Source organism: Macrobrachium nipponense, chromosome 41 (genome assembly GCF_015104395.2).
Source record: "Macrobrachium nipponense isolate FS-2020 chromosome 41, ASM1510439v2, whole genome shotgun sequence".
Classification (NCBI taxonomy): domain Eukaryota; kingdom Metazoa; phylum Arthropoda; class Malacostraca; order Decapoda; family Palaemonidae; genus Macrobrachium; species Macrobrachium nipponense.
This window is the reverse complement of record NC_061102.1, coordinates 43,295,009-43,312,821: the sequence shown is the minus strand read 5'-3', so window position 1 is coordinate 43,312,821 and position 17,813 is coordinate 43,295,009. Positions and strand designations below refer to the sequence as shown.

The following is a 17,813-nucleotide window of genomic DNA, read 5'->3' as shown; positions in this document are numbered from 1 at the left end:
TTCGCGTTCAATCAAAATTTGTGCCTCTTTTAAACATTTTAAAATATTTTCTAGCCTGTGTTATATCGAAAACGCCTAAATTAAACATGCGTTAATTGAGAGGTGATTGTATAAGTATGTATAATTATTAATTATTAATATATAATAATATAAATATATATAAATATTAATATATATATTAAATTATATATAATATATAATATATACATACTATATATATATATATCATATACTATACTATAATATATATATTATATATACATACATACATATATATATTATATATATTAATATATACATCTATACAATATATAATATATATATAATATATATCCATAATATATATATATATATACCATATTCATATATATATATATTATAATATATATATTATATATCATAATATATATAATATATATATATATATATATCTATATATATATAATACACACACACATGATATATATATATATATATATATATATATATATATATATATATATATATATATATATATATATCTATATAAAACACAGTGCATCCATGAGTTATATACAGTGATTCGATCTTAAGGCACTTTCTTAGCACTGTTAACTGCATTTTTCAGCACCGTAATTTGATGTTGCAGTTGCATCAAGTTACAGCACCATAAGTGTGGTTGATGGTGCTAACGGCATGAATAGACATCAACTTAACGGCACTGTAACTTGATGCTACCGCGCAGTGATCACTGTTTAAGCACCGTTAATTGCGAAAAATTGACTTATGGTGGAAATAAACTTACAGTGCAGTGCTGGAACGGGTCCTCCGCCGCTAGTCGAGGACGCACTGTATATGTGTAGCATATATGATTAATGACACTTTGATGTGTATTTGCATGTAACCCTGTTACACTAAGGGTTGATATTTTTCTTGATGTATGATAAAAATCAGTACAAGACATATATGTGTTGAAATGGTAAATCTGCCTGTTATCTGTAAAATGTTTTGGTGTTGAAGTAAGAAATTAGCATCATGAAATTCCTTCTAAATTTTTGTAGGTGTATATTTAAGCACAGGTTCTTAAATGGAACGTCTTTATCAATTGGCACTTGAAACCATGGTAATGTTGTGCTGTTTGTTTTTTTATTACAGAGGATGGCAGGGGAAAGGTTATTTTAGTCCCTGGCAACACTCCCTATAGTCAAGGGCCATTGTCTCGCCTGTGGCTGTGGATTTCCAATCCTGTCTTATGTTTTATGTTAAGGGATTGGATTCTTGTAGCACAAAATCAAAACTCCAAAAATCAAAAGATGGCAGGCACTGGGAAGAATGAAGAAGTTCTAAAAGAGAGCTTCATGACAAAGCGTTCTCAAAATAAACGAGCTTTTACCCACCCCAACTGGAAGGAGCGCTGGTTTGTGCTCTCGCCCGAAAATCTCATCTACTATGACGGTGACAAACAGGTAGGTGTTGTTGTTCCATATAGTACCTTCTGGGTCAGGGTGTTTATTTATTGCATTTTCACAGGTCGCATCTTGTGCTCTTTGGCTGAGGGTAAGTATGATGGTGCTTTGGTTGAGATGGGCGGGGATGCAGTGGGATAAGGTTGGTGTTCATTACTGGGATCATGACCACTGCCAAGGCTTTTATTAAAGATCTGATATATCTGTAGGTTTACAGTATCTGCTATAACTCAGAGTCAGCAGATGTCCTTCATGCTTGTTGTTTACAGCTTGGAGAAATGAGATGTTATTCTGAATTAATGGAATCTTTTTGCATCATATTGGAAGTACTTTAGTTTGCTATGGGTGTTATTTTATTAAGTATAGGAGGAAGAGCACACATTTTTGTGCTCATTTGGCCTCATAGCTTACTGTGGCTTTAGACTACAAATTTACGGGAAAGCAGTCAGATATGTTTTGGTTTACTTGTAATAAGACTTTTGAATCCTCCTTTGTGTAGAAACCATTGCAGTTCATACCTTACTACTTTTAATTTCCCAAATGAAACTGACAGGAGAGCCAGTTATCCTAAGCTAATCTGAGTTGGAAGGTAAGTTTACATCAAGTGGAAAAGGAAGAATTTGGTAATGTTTACATAAATCGTGCTATATAGCTGCAATCAAGTGTAACTAGATTATGAAGAAGCCGCTGTATCATTGTTGAAGCTTGAGGTCTCATAGAGAAAATATATGAATCAGAAAAAAAATTCTATATATAAAAAAAAAAAAAAAATTGGCTTTAGAAATATCATTACACCACATACATGCATAGGGTACACTATACTATATATTGATAAGCTGGTAAAATGCTTTTATGCTACCTAAGAAAGGGTTGTGACTTTTGAAAATAGTTGGAGATTAGGGCCTGCTTCATGCTCTATAGATTATATACACACACACACACACACACACACACACACACACACACACACATATATATATATATATATATATTAGTTATTACGTTTTACCTGAGGAAAAGCTTGTTTCTGGGGATGTTTGGGATCAGAAAAAAACAATTATTGTACTTACTTGCCAGATGAAATCCTGGGATCTGACTGCTTTGGGCAGGTACAACGTCAAAAACAATGGGTGGTTTTGTGTACTGAAGGCTCTACTTATCAAGGAATTGTTGTAGTTAAACAATTTAGGATAATGTTAAATTTGCATGTATTTACATTATGTAAAAAGCGTGCACTATGTGTGAATGAAAGCCAAGAGAATAAAAGTCAGATTCGTTATTATTAGTAATAAAAGGTATTTCTCTTGGCTTATGAATTAATGGACTCTCTCTCTCTCTCTCTCTCTCTCTCTCTCTCTCTCTCTCTCTCTCTCTCTCTCTCTCTCTCTCTCTCTCTCTGAGAGCGTAAACAACGGTAAATGACGATCTCTGCTTTTATTTTGGGTAATGATTTTAATTAAATATGATGCCTTAGCGTTGAACGATTTCTTTACGTAAGTTTTGTAAAACATTTGCTTTTGAGTTGTGGTGGAATACGACGCACTAGTAAAAGATTTGCTTCAGAATAATTGTAATTTACAATGATGCACTTACGTTAAGTAATTACGTCCTGTAATGCAATTTATTTGTGAAGATTTACTTTTAATTTACGTAATTTACTTAGCTCCTTATATGCCAAGTCAAAATGGTGGTAAGGATTTGTTTTATCAAGCGTTTTCAGTAAGCGGACACGTTAAAGGCGAAGCAAAGTGAGATGAAAATTGCGCTCAGCGAGGCTGCTGAGGGGAACAGCTGATCTTGGTAGAAAGCTAACAAATACTACCAAAACTTTAGTATTAAAAACAAAACAACACTAGATTTTTCTGGCAAGATGATGGATGCTGAGATGAAGATTCAAATGAGTTAAATGAAAACATTAAGAATGATATTAATTTGCATAAATCGTTACGATAAAGTTTGAACTGATGGTCTTGGTGACTGTGCGTTTGACTGCTTTGTATGATTTGTGCCTGCGCAGAGAAGCTAAGCTAGAGTTGAAAACACATGGAATGATTCTTAACACGAATTTGAACACTAATTCTCCTACCATTTTACTGACAAAGGAATTGTACACTTCCTTTGCCGTAACTGTATAGTCGAAAACAATGCACTTGGCTATCTATTTGTGGCTAAGTATGCAATTAATTCCGGACAAACACTTCCTACAGTTCTAACTAGCACTTTCTGGCACCTACACTAATGTTTGTGGTACTCTCCAACATGGAATTTTGCAGGCTTCAGCCTCTACTTAAACACTTGGCTCTGTTGCCATTTTGCTGTGATCCTAGCTAAAACGCTTCTTAGATCATTTATTTGTTAACACTTCTTAACTTACTTATGCACCCCTAATGCTATGATAGTACTTCGTTATTTTTCCAGTGGCTTTAGCCGCATATATATAATATATATTATATATATATATATATATATATATATATATATATATATATATCATTCGAGCTACAAATGTCCTTTAATATCTAATTCGCTCTACCTCGGAATTGATATATTTTCATATATGTACCGAGGGGGAATTTTTAGTTGATAATAATTTCGTCCTCCCATGGGATCGAACCACCGTCCAGTTGGACGGGAAACGAAATCAGAAACGGACAGTGACGCTACCGAGTCTGCTAGCAGAGAGGCTATAAGTTTATATCGATTCTGACCATTACAAATCACTGTCCGTTTCTGATTTCGTTTCCCGTCCAACTGGACGGTGGTTCGATCCCATGGGGGGACGAAATTATTATCAACTAAAAATTTCCCCTCGGTACATATATGAAAATATATCAATTCCGAGGTAGAGCGAATTAGATATTAAAGGACATTTGTAGCTCGAATGATTTATATGAATCACGGTGATGTGATAAGTATTCATATATATATATATAATATATATATATATATATCTATATATATATATATATATATATATATATTATGTATGTATGTATGTGTTGTATGTATGTATGTATGTAGTATGTATGTATGTATGTATGTATGTATGTATGTATGTATGTATAGCCGTTTCTAGTCCACTGCAGGACAAATGCCTCACACATGTCCTTCCACTCCCTTCTGTTTATGGTCTTTGTCTGCCATTCTATACCCGCAAATTTTCTTAGCTCGTCAATCCATCGTCTTCTCTTTCCCCTGCTCTTTTTGCATTCTCTTGGGACCCATTCTGTTATTCTTTTCGTCCATCTATTATCTGACCTTCTCATTATATGCCCTGCCCACGCCCATTTCTTTTTCTTACTTGTTAAAATATCCTCTACTTTAGTTTGCTCTCTTATCCATGTCGCTCCTTTTCTGACTCTTAGTGTTATTCCCATCATTGTTCTTGCCATAGCTCCTTGAGTTGTAAGTAGCGTATGTTCTAAGGCTTTAGTAAGGCTCCAAGTTTCTGATGCATAAGTTAATACTGGTAGGACCATCTGATTAAATACTTTTCTTTTTAGATTGAGTGGCATTTTACTTTTTATAATCTCATTTTGTTTACCAAAAGCTCTCCATCCCATGCTTATTCTTCTTTTAATTTCGGTCTCATGCCCTGGGGAAACACTTACTATCTGGCCTAGATAGCTAAGGACTATATTTCGGTGGTCTGACTACCACCCTTATCAAGCAGTGAATGACAGAAGTTACATTGGTGAAATATATAGTGGGAGGAATACCCTTAAGTGATGCCTGGGGCCGTCGCTGAGCTGCCATAAGTTCTGTTAATTGTCTTAATCCTCTTCATCGTTGCCTAAAGGAAGACTTTGTCTATATGGTCAGAATTCCAGCTTCCATTGAAAAGGTTAATGCTTCTTGTTGTTTTATCAGTGAAGATTCCACCATTTGACTTTTGTATTAACAATCTGCCCTTGTATAAAATTTGGGATGAGTTCCAATCCATGATATGGTTCGTGTTGTTTATATGATGGAAAATTGCCGAACTATTTTGTCCTTATCTAACTGAGCGTTTATGCTGAGTTAATCTCTCCGAGAGAGATTTACATGTGTATCCATAATATGAGTTATCACAGTCCCTACAGGGAATTTCATTAACTCATACGTTTCTACAAACTGGTTTCTGCTGGACGTTAATTAATAATTTCCCCAGTGTATTTGGATAAGTGAAGATGAAAGGGTTGGAGTGGCCTATGGATTTGGTGATCTCTCGTAAATTGTCCACGTGAGGGGTTACAATTTTGTTTTTGTATTTTTCCTTTTCTTTGTTTTCTGTGGGTTTGTAAAAAATGCTCTTTGCTTTATGCATGGCTTTTTCTATTTTGTGTTTAGGGCATTTTAACAAGATAGGATGATTTCTGATTGTTTCAAGTTCTTTGTTAAGAAAATCTGGGGAGCAAATTCTCAGGGATCTAAGAAATAGGTTACTTGCTATGCCGAGTTTGACTAAAATGTCATGATAGCTGTAAAAATGTATGTATGTATGTAGTGTTGAAGCGACATTTTCACTTTCGTACATACATATTAACTGTTAAAATGAGTTTGGAGATATGTGATATATTGAAAGGAAATCCTTGCTTCATCTGTGAGAAGGGCCGCTGGGTAAAATATTATCTGTGAAACTGTGTCTTCCTGTTCTTTCTAACCAGTAGCTTTAAATATTAATCCCGAATGTGATTTTTAAGCCTTTTTATTTATTTATTTTTTTGCTTGACACTGTATCACCTGAATTAAATATTCTTGTGAACTTTAAGATAGTTCTCGAATTATCGTTTTGTGTAATTGATATTATTCTGGTCTAAATAATCTTGTAAAACATTTTGTACTTTATCTGAGAGGGTAAGTGGTCGCATCATGGTTTCTCTTTAGATGGTACAGAATTGTTTGATCAGTTTGTTTTACTCTCTCTCTCTCTCTCTCTCTCTCTCTCTCTCTCTCTCTCTCTCATCTCGCTCTCTCCTAACCTCCCTCTCTACTCCTCTCTCCCTCCTTCTCGACACTCCGCCCCTCTCTCTCTCTCTCTCTCTCCACTCTCTCTCCTCTCTCTCTCTCTCACGAGTTGCACTGTAGGCATTACTTAAGGTTCTTTGTAGCATTCCTTTGGCCCCGAGCTACAACCCTTTTCATTCCTTTTACTGTACCCCCGTTCATATAATCTTTCTTCCGTCTTACTTTCCACCCTTTCCTAACAATTGTTCCATAGTGCAACTGCGAGGTCTTCTTCTTGGTACACCTTTAAAACCTCTTTATTCCTAAATTTCCCTTTCAGCGCTGAAGAACCTTATAGGTCCCAGCGTTTGAGCTTTGCCCTAAGTGTTATATTCCAATTCTCTCTCTCTCTCTCTCTCTCTCTCTCTCTCTCTCTCTCTCTCTCTCTCTCTCTCTCTCTCTCTCTCACACAGCTAAGTAATCGCGTTTGCTCTGACCTTACCCTTATCAAACGTTCTAAAGTTAATTCTGACCAGTTTGAATTATTTGAACGTCCGTTTCTGTCATGAATATTACGAAATCTGTCATGCAAAAGCACATTCAGCAATTGCTTGCTTTAGAGCTGATCTAGTAAATGCTTGCTTTACGTTTTATATGCAAATTATTTCCAAGCAATGAAAGAAATGAAAATAAAATAACCAACTAGATTATGAATGAATAATGATTATGGCCAAATATGTTTTTGTTAAAAATCTCACTTGGGATTAGGGTCCATACTTACCATCCACGCACTGACATGTTTTTATTGAAAAACGTCAGATAAAGTTCATGATTGTGTTCTTATCTGTAAAGTTGGTGATCGTGCCCTTAGAGATAAAATTAAAAACAAAACCCCCTAACAAGTTACTCTTCGATTGCTCTAAGGGCGCCAAAAAAAAAAAAAGATAAAACTTAAGTAACAAAATAAGCTTCTGGTGCTCCTAGGGCTAAAATTAAATGAAAACTAACAAAATGATCTTCTAGTTCTGCAAGGGCTAAAAAAAAGAAAAAACTAACAAAATCTTCTTGTGCTCCAAGGGCTAAAACAAGAAAAACCAACAAAATATGCTTCAGGTTCTCTAAGGGTTGAAATAAGATAAAAAATATCCTAGTGGCATACTCATCAAGTGCTCTTAAGGCCTAAAATCTGAAGAAAAAAAAACGAACAAAATACGCTTATAGTGCTGTAACGGCTAAAAAGAAAGAAAAAAAAAGGCTCAAAAAAAGAAAGAAAAAAAAAAGACTCACTAAAACAGGCTTCTAGTGCTCTGAGGGCTAAAATGAAAAGAAAACTAACAAAACTTGTTGCTGGGGCTCTAAAGGGTTAAATTAAAAAAAAACAAAAATGCTTCAATTGCTCCTAGAAAAAAGAAAACAACAACAAAGTAGGCACTTGTGTCTGAAAATGGAAACCTCTCACGGAACGAGTTTATGGTTCAACTCGCCTACGATCAGACTTTTCTTGATTGAGAGGATTATGCTTTAGAAACAGAGAACGTTATAATGGAGTGACTTAGAGCCCGTCCACACGATCGAACTTTGCTCGATGTGACTTCAGAAGCGCAGATAAAGTGGGTAGAGTTATGACTTTCCGCACTTCTGACGTCACAACGAATACAGTTCGTCGAGCTCGTGTGACCGGGGCTTTAACAAAGAAAAGTAGTATATTAATTTCCTTTTAGGAATGATAAAGCCGCCAGTTTTTCAGTCATGTTCATTTCATATAATTTTATTCAGAATTTTTTACGGCAATTCGTTTAATGGAGTCTTCTTATGTTGATATTCAAAAGTGATGTGACTATTATTTACATACCTTTCGCCTCAAAAAGAGTTTATTCCTATCTATTTCAGGTTTAAGTAAATACCTTGCCCATTATGTTTTAAAAGTACTATAAAACAAAGAATTCAGTTTCTAAAAAAGGATTAATTAATTCGTGATCATATTTGGGATTCTTTCATTAAGCTCACTATGCATATGCTTTTCTTAACGAGCACTATATATGACCATTATGTTGTAAAGGTATTCATCATATTATATGGTCTTCGGTAGTTTTGATTAATCAATAGGTTAACTAAACAGAAGTTTAGTTTGAAGGGTGTTTTGCAAACTATTGATTATTACTTTAAGAAAGCAAGAAGAATTTTGTTATTTCATCCCTCGGCAGCGTCTGTAATCTTTCCTTTCCCTTTAAAAAAAAATAGCAATTTTGTATACGTTCAAGTTAGTCTTGAAATATATTAGAACGCATTTATCCAAATACTCAAACATTTCATTCAAAATTCATGCGAAACAAATTATCTCCAGTTATGTAGATCCCTGATTATGTAGCATCCTTCGGGCGTAACCACGCAAACGCCTCTCTCTCTCTCTCTCTCTCTCTCTCTCTCTCTCTCTCTCTCTCTCTCTCTCTCTCTCTCTCTCTCTCTCTCTCTCTCTCTCTCCCCCGTTACGACAAGAGCTCTCATGATATGACCAGCGGATGCTGCTTTAAAACTCTGACTTTATCGCTCGTGCTAATGATTTATCTAACGAAAAGTGAAGAAATGAATATAAAAAATGACTATTTCTTTTGGGGCGGTCGTTGCATCTCCCCTCGCGTTTTACAAAATTAATTTCTTTGATAATAACTCTGCTTTCCCGTATGTAGTAGACTTCTTACCTGGAGATCATTCTGGGGACCCATAGTCATGGTCTGTTCACACGCAGGCAGGTAGGCGCAGCTACCACCTATGTCACGCGGCAAGTGGCTAGAGAAAGACTCACAAGGGTATGCTTATAAACCAAAAGATTTTAATTTTAATAAGGGAGTTTTCAATAACGGATTTACCCAATATTTTTGTAAGTGTGATTAAGCAAAATGCAGTTGTTATAATTGTTTTTAAAGGTAATGAAACAGCAATAAAAGATTTATTTCAATTGAACTTCGCTATAATGTCAAGAATATAATTGAGAGAGAACTTTATCGGTGAAAAATAAAAATCATGAGATATCTTATTACATAACCAATGGTAAATAATAAATAATTGGACATTGCAATTATTACATGTACCAAATTAAATTTTTGAGAACCCCTAGTTACATTAATTTGTTGTAGTTTAGACATTTTGCGTTTTTCACTGCGCATATTTTTCACATTTTACTTCAGGATACGCATTCTAAAGAAAATGTTTCAACGTCTAGTGGTAGATCTGCAAATTGCGTGATTTCACCTACTAAAGTCTTGACAGAATATCTACCTGTCCCCATGGTTTTCTCTACATCATACGTTTGGAACAGCTTCTCCATAACTTTTAATTTAGAAAAAATAGCAAGACTGTTGCATCAACTTTTCTATTTTCTGGAAACGTAATTAATCCAGGTACTGTCACCAGATTTTACAATGGTACTTAAGGAAAGGTGTTGATGAAATTTATGTGCAATGTATCCACCGACATAACATGATTCCTCATTCTCCATTGCTTCTTCAAAATCAATTGATTCATCAAAATTTGGTGTATCACCATCAGTACTTGGTCTGTCCCTTTCATTTATAAAGTCGTCATCGTCTGAAACTGAGAACAAAATGCAGACATTCATAATTCTTCTTCAAGCGTTTTATGGTCACTAGCTAATGAGGTTTCAGAACAGTAAGATAACGTACCCTTAGATAAACTCTTATCACAATTTTCTATTTGGGTATTATACTTGCTACCTAGTAAGGCAACGTCTCTCCCTAATATGTATGCCCTTATGCGATTTTTTACTTGAATTGGGGATGGATGTTTGTAGTAGCATGCCTCCATTATCTTAGACAAGTAAAGAAATGCTCTAGCCACATCTTGGTTTGATCTATAAGTCATTATATATGATATATGATATGCAATATTTCCCTCTGAACATTTCATACAAATTTAGCAGTGATCTTGTTGACATAATTAGTCCTCTGTGAAATGGTAATAACCTATCATATCCACAAACTTTCACCGATTCAACAGTATTTATATTTCCGTCAAAACAGATTTGGCAGTTGTTTAAGAGTTTAACTGAAATGCTAATTCTACATTCATCCTTTGTGCTTTTGAAACGTTAACATGATTGACAGTAGATGAACAATCAATGTCATGAATATATCTCTTCAGACCTTTCTTCACAGCTTGAATTTTGCGTCAATTGCGAACAGACCATCTCCTTGTTAGACCTGCCATAGTAGTAGGTGCGTGCTTTGTCTACAGACCCAACTCTCTCTCTCTCTCTTCCCTTTTTTTTTTTTTTTTTTTTAGGAAGTGCCCCTCTCTCTCTCTCTCTCTCTCTCTCTCTTCTCTCTCTCTCTCTCTCTCTCTCTCAGAGAATCCTCTTTACTCTTATGCATTAGTAGGGTTGTCCTTTATGATCGGGTTCTACATCTTTTATGCAGTTGAACGCTCTCTCTCTTCTCTCTCTCTCTCTCTCTCTCTCTCTCTCTCTCTCTCTCTCTTTAGTGTAGTAATACTGCTTTATGTGTACCCTCGCTATTTAAGTGTGGGGAGCGCGCGTGTGCGTGTTTGTGAGTACGTGGATACGGGCGTGCGCGCGCGTAGTTTCCCCCCCTTGGCCTCGGCCACTCTTGTGTTGGAGTGGCAGCATCAGTTCTGTTTCCGCGGCAGAGACGGCACCTAGGTTCCATCTCCCTCTCTCTCTTCTCTGTCTCTCTCTCGGCGCTTCGTTATACGTATATACATATATGTGAAAAAGGCGTATCTATATTTTTGCGTGCGTCACTTCTCGCTAGCGTGTGCTCCTTCGGTTCTTTAGGTCTCCAGACAACGCCTACCTACCTACCCGCCCTTTCTCGCTCCCTTTCCATTCCCTCAGGATTTTGTTCTTGGAAGTTTCGCGTCTTCTGGCACTGAGTGCTTTCGTTGGCATCCTTCCACTGTCGCTGCATCTCTCCCGCTGCTTCTTCGCGATCAGTGCCAACATCTACTGGATGACCCCTCTTTCGGATTCCATGTGCCACCGTAGCCCTCAATGACGGACGTCGTGGCATAGCGGTTGAAATCGCGGCAGTGTGGGTTGCAGTCCTGCAAGTTTTTGGTTCTTTCTTCGCTCGACGACTGCAGTGTTGCTGTCGCTGTTGTCGCTTTAAAGCGCGCAGTTTTCCTGAGACGTCTCTCACTCTCTTGCCTTCAAGGATACACAGGGTCAACGTACGTAGCCAATGGAAGGATTTCTAGTGATTTCCAGCTGTATCTCTGTTATGCAGCCTTTAGTGAACCAAAATTGAATGAGTGACGTAGCATCAGATTTCTTACGTTTTCCATAACAGCGCTGTATGTTTAAGAATTCAGAAAAAATTATTTCATTTGGACAAACGTCTGAGTACTATATTGAGAGAATAGAAACGTGAAATTTAACTGTTTTGGGAAACTTCGTTGTGTATGGACTGGGCTTTGAATGAATACTTCTTTGTGTATGGACTGGGCTTTGAATGAATACCTCTTGTGTTTAGAGAAGCCTTTTAATTGCACCGAACGGATTTTTAGAAAATATAGACTTTAATGTGCAAATGAAAGCTACCTTTATTTTGCGAAGTGTTACACTGAACAGATTTTAGAAAAATAATTGTTATACAGCGGATCACTAGAGAAAACTATTCTGAGAAACAGCCATTTGAACAGTTTTTACAAAAAAGGTTTATATGTATATGCATTGTTGAGCCCTCACCGTATTAGGAATCTTGATTGGCTTAAAGAAAGGAAAGTTTCTGAGATTGAAGTGGTATCGACAAAAATCAGAAGAAAATCTTTCGTTAACAGCAAGAGGGGCTCTTGCGGTTATGAAGTTAGACAACTGATATTGTTAAGATCTAGGTGTAATCTCAGTCCAAAGATCCCAACATAATCTTTAATCAGTGAATTCGACATAATCTTCAACTGAGGAATGAGACACAATCTGGTATGAAAAGAACTGTTCACAATCTCTTAAAAAAGAAAACACTCCAATTTTGTACTTTTATTAAACCCGATATTAAAGAACTCGTTTCTGCGTTTTGTCATTAACTGTGAGAAGCACTATTGAAGCCCTCGGTTTTTGTTACCAATAGCTGTAGTAGTCGCAAATGTTAAGCAGCCTTACAGATTTATATCTCTGAGCCGTTTTATTGCCGGAGTCTCACTTCTTGGAAAAGGGTTTTGCAAAGTATACGGTCACCGAAAAGATTGTGTCCGGTTGCAAAGGTTTTTTTTTCGTCGGATATTGTCGTTGAACTTCAGCCAACTATATCTGAATGCATTAGACTCCCATCTTGGCAAAACTTTTGTATTGTATTCTGGTTAAGTATTCACTCTATAAAAGGACGCAAAGTATACTGTGGGAGAAAACCTCTTGTCTAAAAGACAGAAATATCAAAGTCCCTGCCGTTAATGCTGCAGTATCCACGTGAGAAAATAAAACCAACCATGGAGGTTAAACTGCCCTTGTGAGAGGAAGGCCAAGTCTGGAAGGTCGAGATATTCTCGTAAAAGAAAGACTCCTCGCCAAAAGGTGCCTGATCCCATCAGAATTTAGGCATTTCTTGGGAGAACGTGACAGGTAAGTCAAATGGGAATTTGTACCTACTGATTCCATTTGCTACTCCAAGATTATTTGGTGTGTCTGGAATGTAAATGTTATTTGCCTTACGAGAGATGAAATTTTCAATCACAGGCGTTTATCTTTGGTTTTATTTGCTCACTGATTTTTTACATTTGTGTTGTTTTGAACATGTATTGATTGCTTTTAATTTGCTTCTCATAGTTTATATGGAGTAGGTATGCATGAGTAGTTGGTGTCCGTATGTTAATGGCGATAGTTGCTTTATATTTGCTAAACCGCAAATAGCTTTTGTAGTTAATGTATTGTTTCAATGTCTCACCTGTTGTTGGGACATCGATTTTTTTCTTGAAGTTTGGCTTTGTTAACAGTAACTTTGCAGACATCGTCGTTTGTGTGTCTTTCTTATCGAAGGCCGACGGAAATTGCAGTGTGATACACCTTTATCCACTTTAGTAGGAAAATGAAATATGATGAGTTCCCCATAAAATTTGGAATCGTTGAGTCTGTCAATCTTCATACACTGACTTGGTGAAATTTTTACCTGATTTATGAGAACAGCAGTGATAGGATTACGGCAAAAATTAAGTCTTTAAAAGCTATTGACGTTTATTTTTCTAAATACTTATATGAACTTCCTGTCTATGATAATTCTTAAATTTGCTATCTGAAATGAATGTCTGATATGAGGTATTTTGAAGTGTATTGAGGCCAAGTTCGTCTAAACTCCCAGATTAGTAACTAAAGTATGAATTCTTAGAGGTGAATCCTAGGAAAGACTTGCTCCTGTCTCTTTGAACTTATTAGAAGTGAATCTTCAAATTTTTCATAAGTAAGTGATTGGGTTTAGCAAAAGTTGATTCAGTCTTTATGGATATCCTTTCTTGTAAAGTGAAAATGTCGAATATTGGTAAATATAAGGCTAACTTCATCATGTCATTATGGACTGCAATGCAGAGAGCACCTAATGGTTATGGAGATGGAACATTTCTCTCTCTCTCTCTCTCTCTCCTCTCTCTCTCTCTCTCGTTTCTTCTTCTTACTGTTATTGTTCTGTAGTATTTCCAAAACGAAAATGCTGGATGTCACAAGGCTGGCACCATTCTTTCCGGCCACCAATTGTGAACAAAATATTGCGTTGTCATGCTTCACAGCCGGAAACCTTTTTCGGAACTTGAATATACTTGGTTTTGCCTAAATGCAGGCACTCAGTGCTTTTGGATTGATGGCGAAGCTTGAACCAAAATTTTTTTTCCGTGGAATTTTGCTTAGGCTCTTTATTAATCCGATTGTAGTAAAAAGTGACCAATTTATTATTTTTTGGGGCTATTTTTACTTTGGTCCTCTATTTTTAATTATATTTCCGAAAATTAGAGCGATTTTTTTTTTTTTTCTTTTTTTTTCACGGAAGTTGGGATAAGAAATCTTGCTTGTTATTTCCAGAAATAGTCTTCCCTTGGTAATTGTTCATGGATTGTAGCTTAAGCAGGTACATATGCTTTATTACTCACTAGCTGACCAACCCGACGCTGCCTGGGATAACTCTTGATGACAATGATAAACTTGCTCTCTCTCTCTTCTCTCTCTCTCTCTCTCTCTCTCTCTCTCCTCTCTCTCTCTCTCTCTCTGTGACACCTAACTAGGTGTAAATGCAGCAGACCCACATACAGTGGAAAGTTTAAGAAGTGACATAAATAGTGTAGAACAAGAGGAAAACCTTGGAGTCATTATTACCAAAGACTTACAGTCCACAAAAGTGCATAAAAGCTGAAAAGAAGGCACAGAAACTAGTGGGACACATAAAGAGGCAGTTTAAATACAGAAACAAGGAAACGGTGCTGCAGCTCTACGCATCAATAGTCAGGCCTCATCTTGAATATACAATACAGGTTTGGTCACCAACACTAAGAAAGGACATAAATAGATTAGAAGGGGTACAAGCAAGAGCCACCCATCCATCAGGCAAATAGATTACAAAGACGACTAGAGAGCCTGAACATGTATGGCTCAGAAACATGACGATTGTGAGGACAATTAATAGAAACATTTAAAATACTGAAAGGCATAACAAAAATAGACAGTAACCTATTTACCTTAAATGAAAACCAGACAAGAAATAATGGATGGAAACTAGATCTGAATAGATACAACACATCCCATTGTGGAAACTTCTTTACATACAAGGTGTGTGACACATGGAATCTACTGCCACCAGAAGTTCTAAACAGCAAGTGTGTGGAAGAGTTTAAAAAAAGCTAGACAAAATCATTAGGACATTGTGAATGAACAGTAAAACATGCTTCTAGAGATAAGTGAGCACACGAGGTCTCCTCGGATGGACTAACAAGTCTGTGAGACATCCTAATCCTTGTATATACTCTCTCTTTATCTCTCTTACTTCATCTCACTCTCATTCTCTCTCTGTCACCCCCTTTTCTCAACCCCTACCCCCTTCAGTTCCATTGATGTTATACCCTACAGTGTTCTTTTCCAAATAGTAAGTCTCAGTCATATGAATACCAAAATGAGGTATGATAAAGTTACCAAAGTCTACGGGCACAGCCAGCCCCGTTTCACGGGCAGAACCAGTCCCATTTCGGGGAATCCCTTCCCACCCACCCCCACCCCCACCCCCACCCCCTTTGGTGCTTTTTGGTGCCAGTGATGTCTTACTCGCACACCACTGATTTTTAGATGTAGGGGAGGGGAGTCTATGGTAAAAATCTCATCAAAATCTGTTAAGAAATGTGATGTAAAAATGAGGGGGTATGAAAAAGAGGGGTTATGACCCCCTTAGAAACGGCCCTCGAATATCGGATTTTAACTAAAGCCTTCATTGGGGAAGGGGAATCTATGGTAAAAATGTCATCAAAATCAGTCAAGAAATGTGGATATGTAAAAATGAGGGGTATGAAAAAGAGGGGTTATGACCCCCCTTAGAAACTGCCCTCGAATTTCGGATTTTAACTTGAGCCTTGCTTTCGGGGGAAGGGGAGTCTATGGTACAAATCTCATCAAAATCGGTCAAGAAATGTGGATTTGTATAGCGTTCATACAAACAAGCAAACAGACATTTCCCGATTTATATATATAGATGTGTCCTTACCGCAGTTTTAAATGTGCAGAAAATGTTGACGAATAAGTTTTAAATGTACGTAAAATGTCAAAGAATCATTTTTAAATGTTCATAAAATGTCAAAGAATCACTTTTAAATGGTATAAAGTGTTAAAAAATAACTTTTAATCGTTGAAAAATGTTAACGAATTACGTTGTATCGTAGCTCATGATGGATGGATTAATAAGCAGACAGAAGTTAATGCAATTATTTTGGAAGTCATAAGGTCTCAATGTCTATATTGTTGTTATGCTGTGTGAAATTGACAAAACTTGTGAAATTACTGCGTATGTAGTGAAGAAAAAAGGGTAGTGGCTATGGGAGTAGAGTGACGTGTTAGATGTATAGATTTTATTATTATCATTAGCTAAAAAGCAAAAAAAAAAAAAAATTATTGAGGATGACAGAATTGCTAATTGAAAATCTTAAGCTTGTCTCTCCCAGAACGGCTTCCATCTCATTTTCAAGTTCCTTTTGCCAACAGAAGTAAAAGACTGGAGCTTGATTAGATGTAGCGTTGCCAGTAGCGTGTAAGTCTGCGCAGCTCTCAAATGTCAGGGGTCAGTTCTCTGCTTTATTGCATAATCAGAACTATATTCGTCATGTTTATTTTTATTGAATAATTGACAGCCTCATAAAATTGAGTTTGGACATCTTTTTAGAGACGGGACAAAACTGTCTAGTTTAAAGAGGACGATAGAAGATGAATTCGTTACTTAAGGCTTGGAACCTACTTGGTGACTGGGGTTAGTAGGGACAGTGGGTCACAACAAGACCCGAGAAGTCAACAGGGTGAATGAATGTTAGGAAGAAAAGAAAGGCCTAAAATATGCAAACTCCTACGAAATTTTGAGGCCTTTAAACTCGAAATGATTTTCCTAATGGAATTGGGTTGACTACTACTGGGCCCAGCATTTTTAATTTTTGGGTGGGGTCTCTTCCCGACTCGACCTGGTTGCGGCAAGGCTCCGGTGTCACTGTGTAGGTCAACAGAGCCATTGTGGTTTATAATGGAACAAACTTAAATCTGCCCTTATCAGTCAAGAATCGAACCCGTCCTTGTACGGAGGCGAACTGACCAGGCAGTGTTACGCCCTGTCCGGGTTTTTCGTGAATTGTTATGAAAAGAAAAGGAAAGAAAGTTATAAAAAAAAAAAAAAAAAAAAGTGTGCTTCAACCCTGAAATACTAGACAGTAAACTATATTTTTAAAGGGAAGAACTGTATGAATCAAGGAAAGGGAATCCCAAAGACTGGTGCAGTGGAAAGATAAAGGAGCAAAAGCTCTCTCTCTCTCTCTCTCTCTCTCTCTCTCTCTCTCTCTCTCTCTCTCTCTCTCTTTTCATTCCGTTGAATATGTTTGGGATATTTCATGTCACTTCCAGTCCCCTTTGGTACTAATTTTTTCAAAAACCTATTTCTCCTTGTCTTCCCTTCTTAATCTTTATATTACCGTTCCTCTGTCCCCCTTTTTTGTGTCCTAATTATCTTAAACCTTCAATGTCCCCCTTTAGCTCTCGTTCTCTTTCCTCATTTTGAGGCAAATCCTTTTAGCGCTTTTTTCTTTTCACAATATTTGGTTACTGCTATTTTCACTGTTAATGTCAGGCTCTTATTTGCATTGTTTTGATATAATTTGTATTCTAAGTTTATCTTTTATTCTTTTAGTGCCATTATTGTATGATTAAAGATATATATATATTTTTGAAATTATCTTGGAAGTAATTATTTATGCTGT

General features: G+C 36.5%; 1 protein-coding gene across 1 annotated transcript in view; it reads left to right on the top strand.

Moving 5' to 3' along the window:
• The first annotated feature begins 649 nt into the window (after nucleotides 1-649).
• LOC135212735 (cytoplasmic tyrosine-protein kinase BMX-like) overlaps nucleotides 650-17,813 on the top strand; it is a 197,641-nt gene continuing 180,477 nt past the window's right edge. Inside the window, exon 1 of the mRNA XM_064246447.1 lies at nucleotides 650-1,445. Within this exon, the coding sequence (XP_064102517.1) occupies nucleotides 1,239-1,445 (207 nt within the window). The 5' untranslated portion in view covers nucleotides 650-1,238. The remainder of the gene's footprint in view (nucleotides 1,446-17,813) is intronic.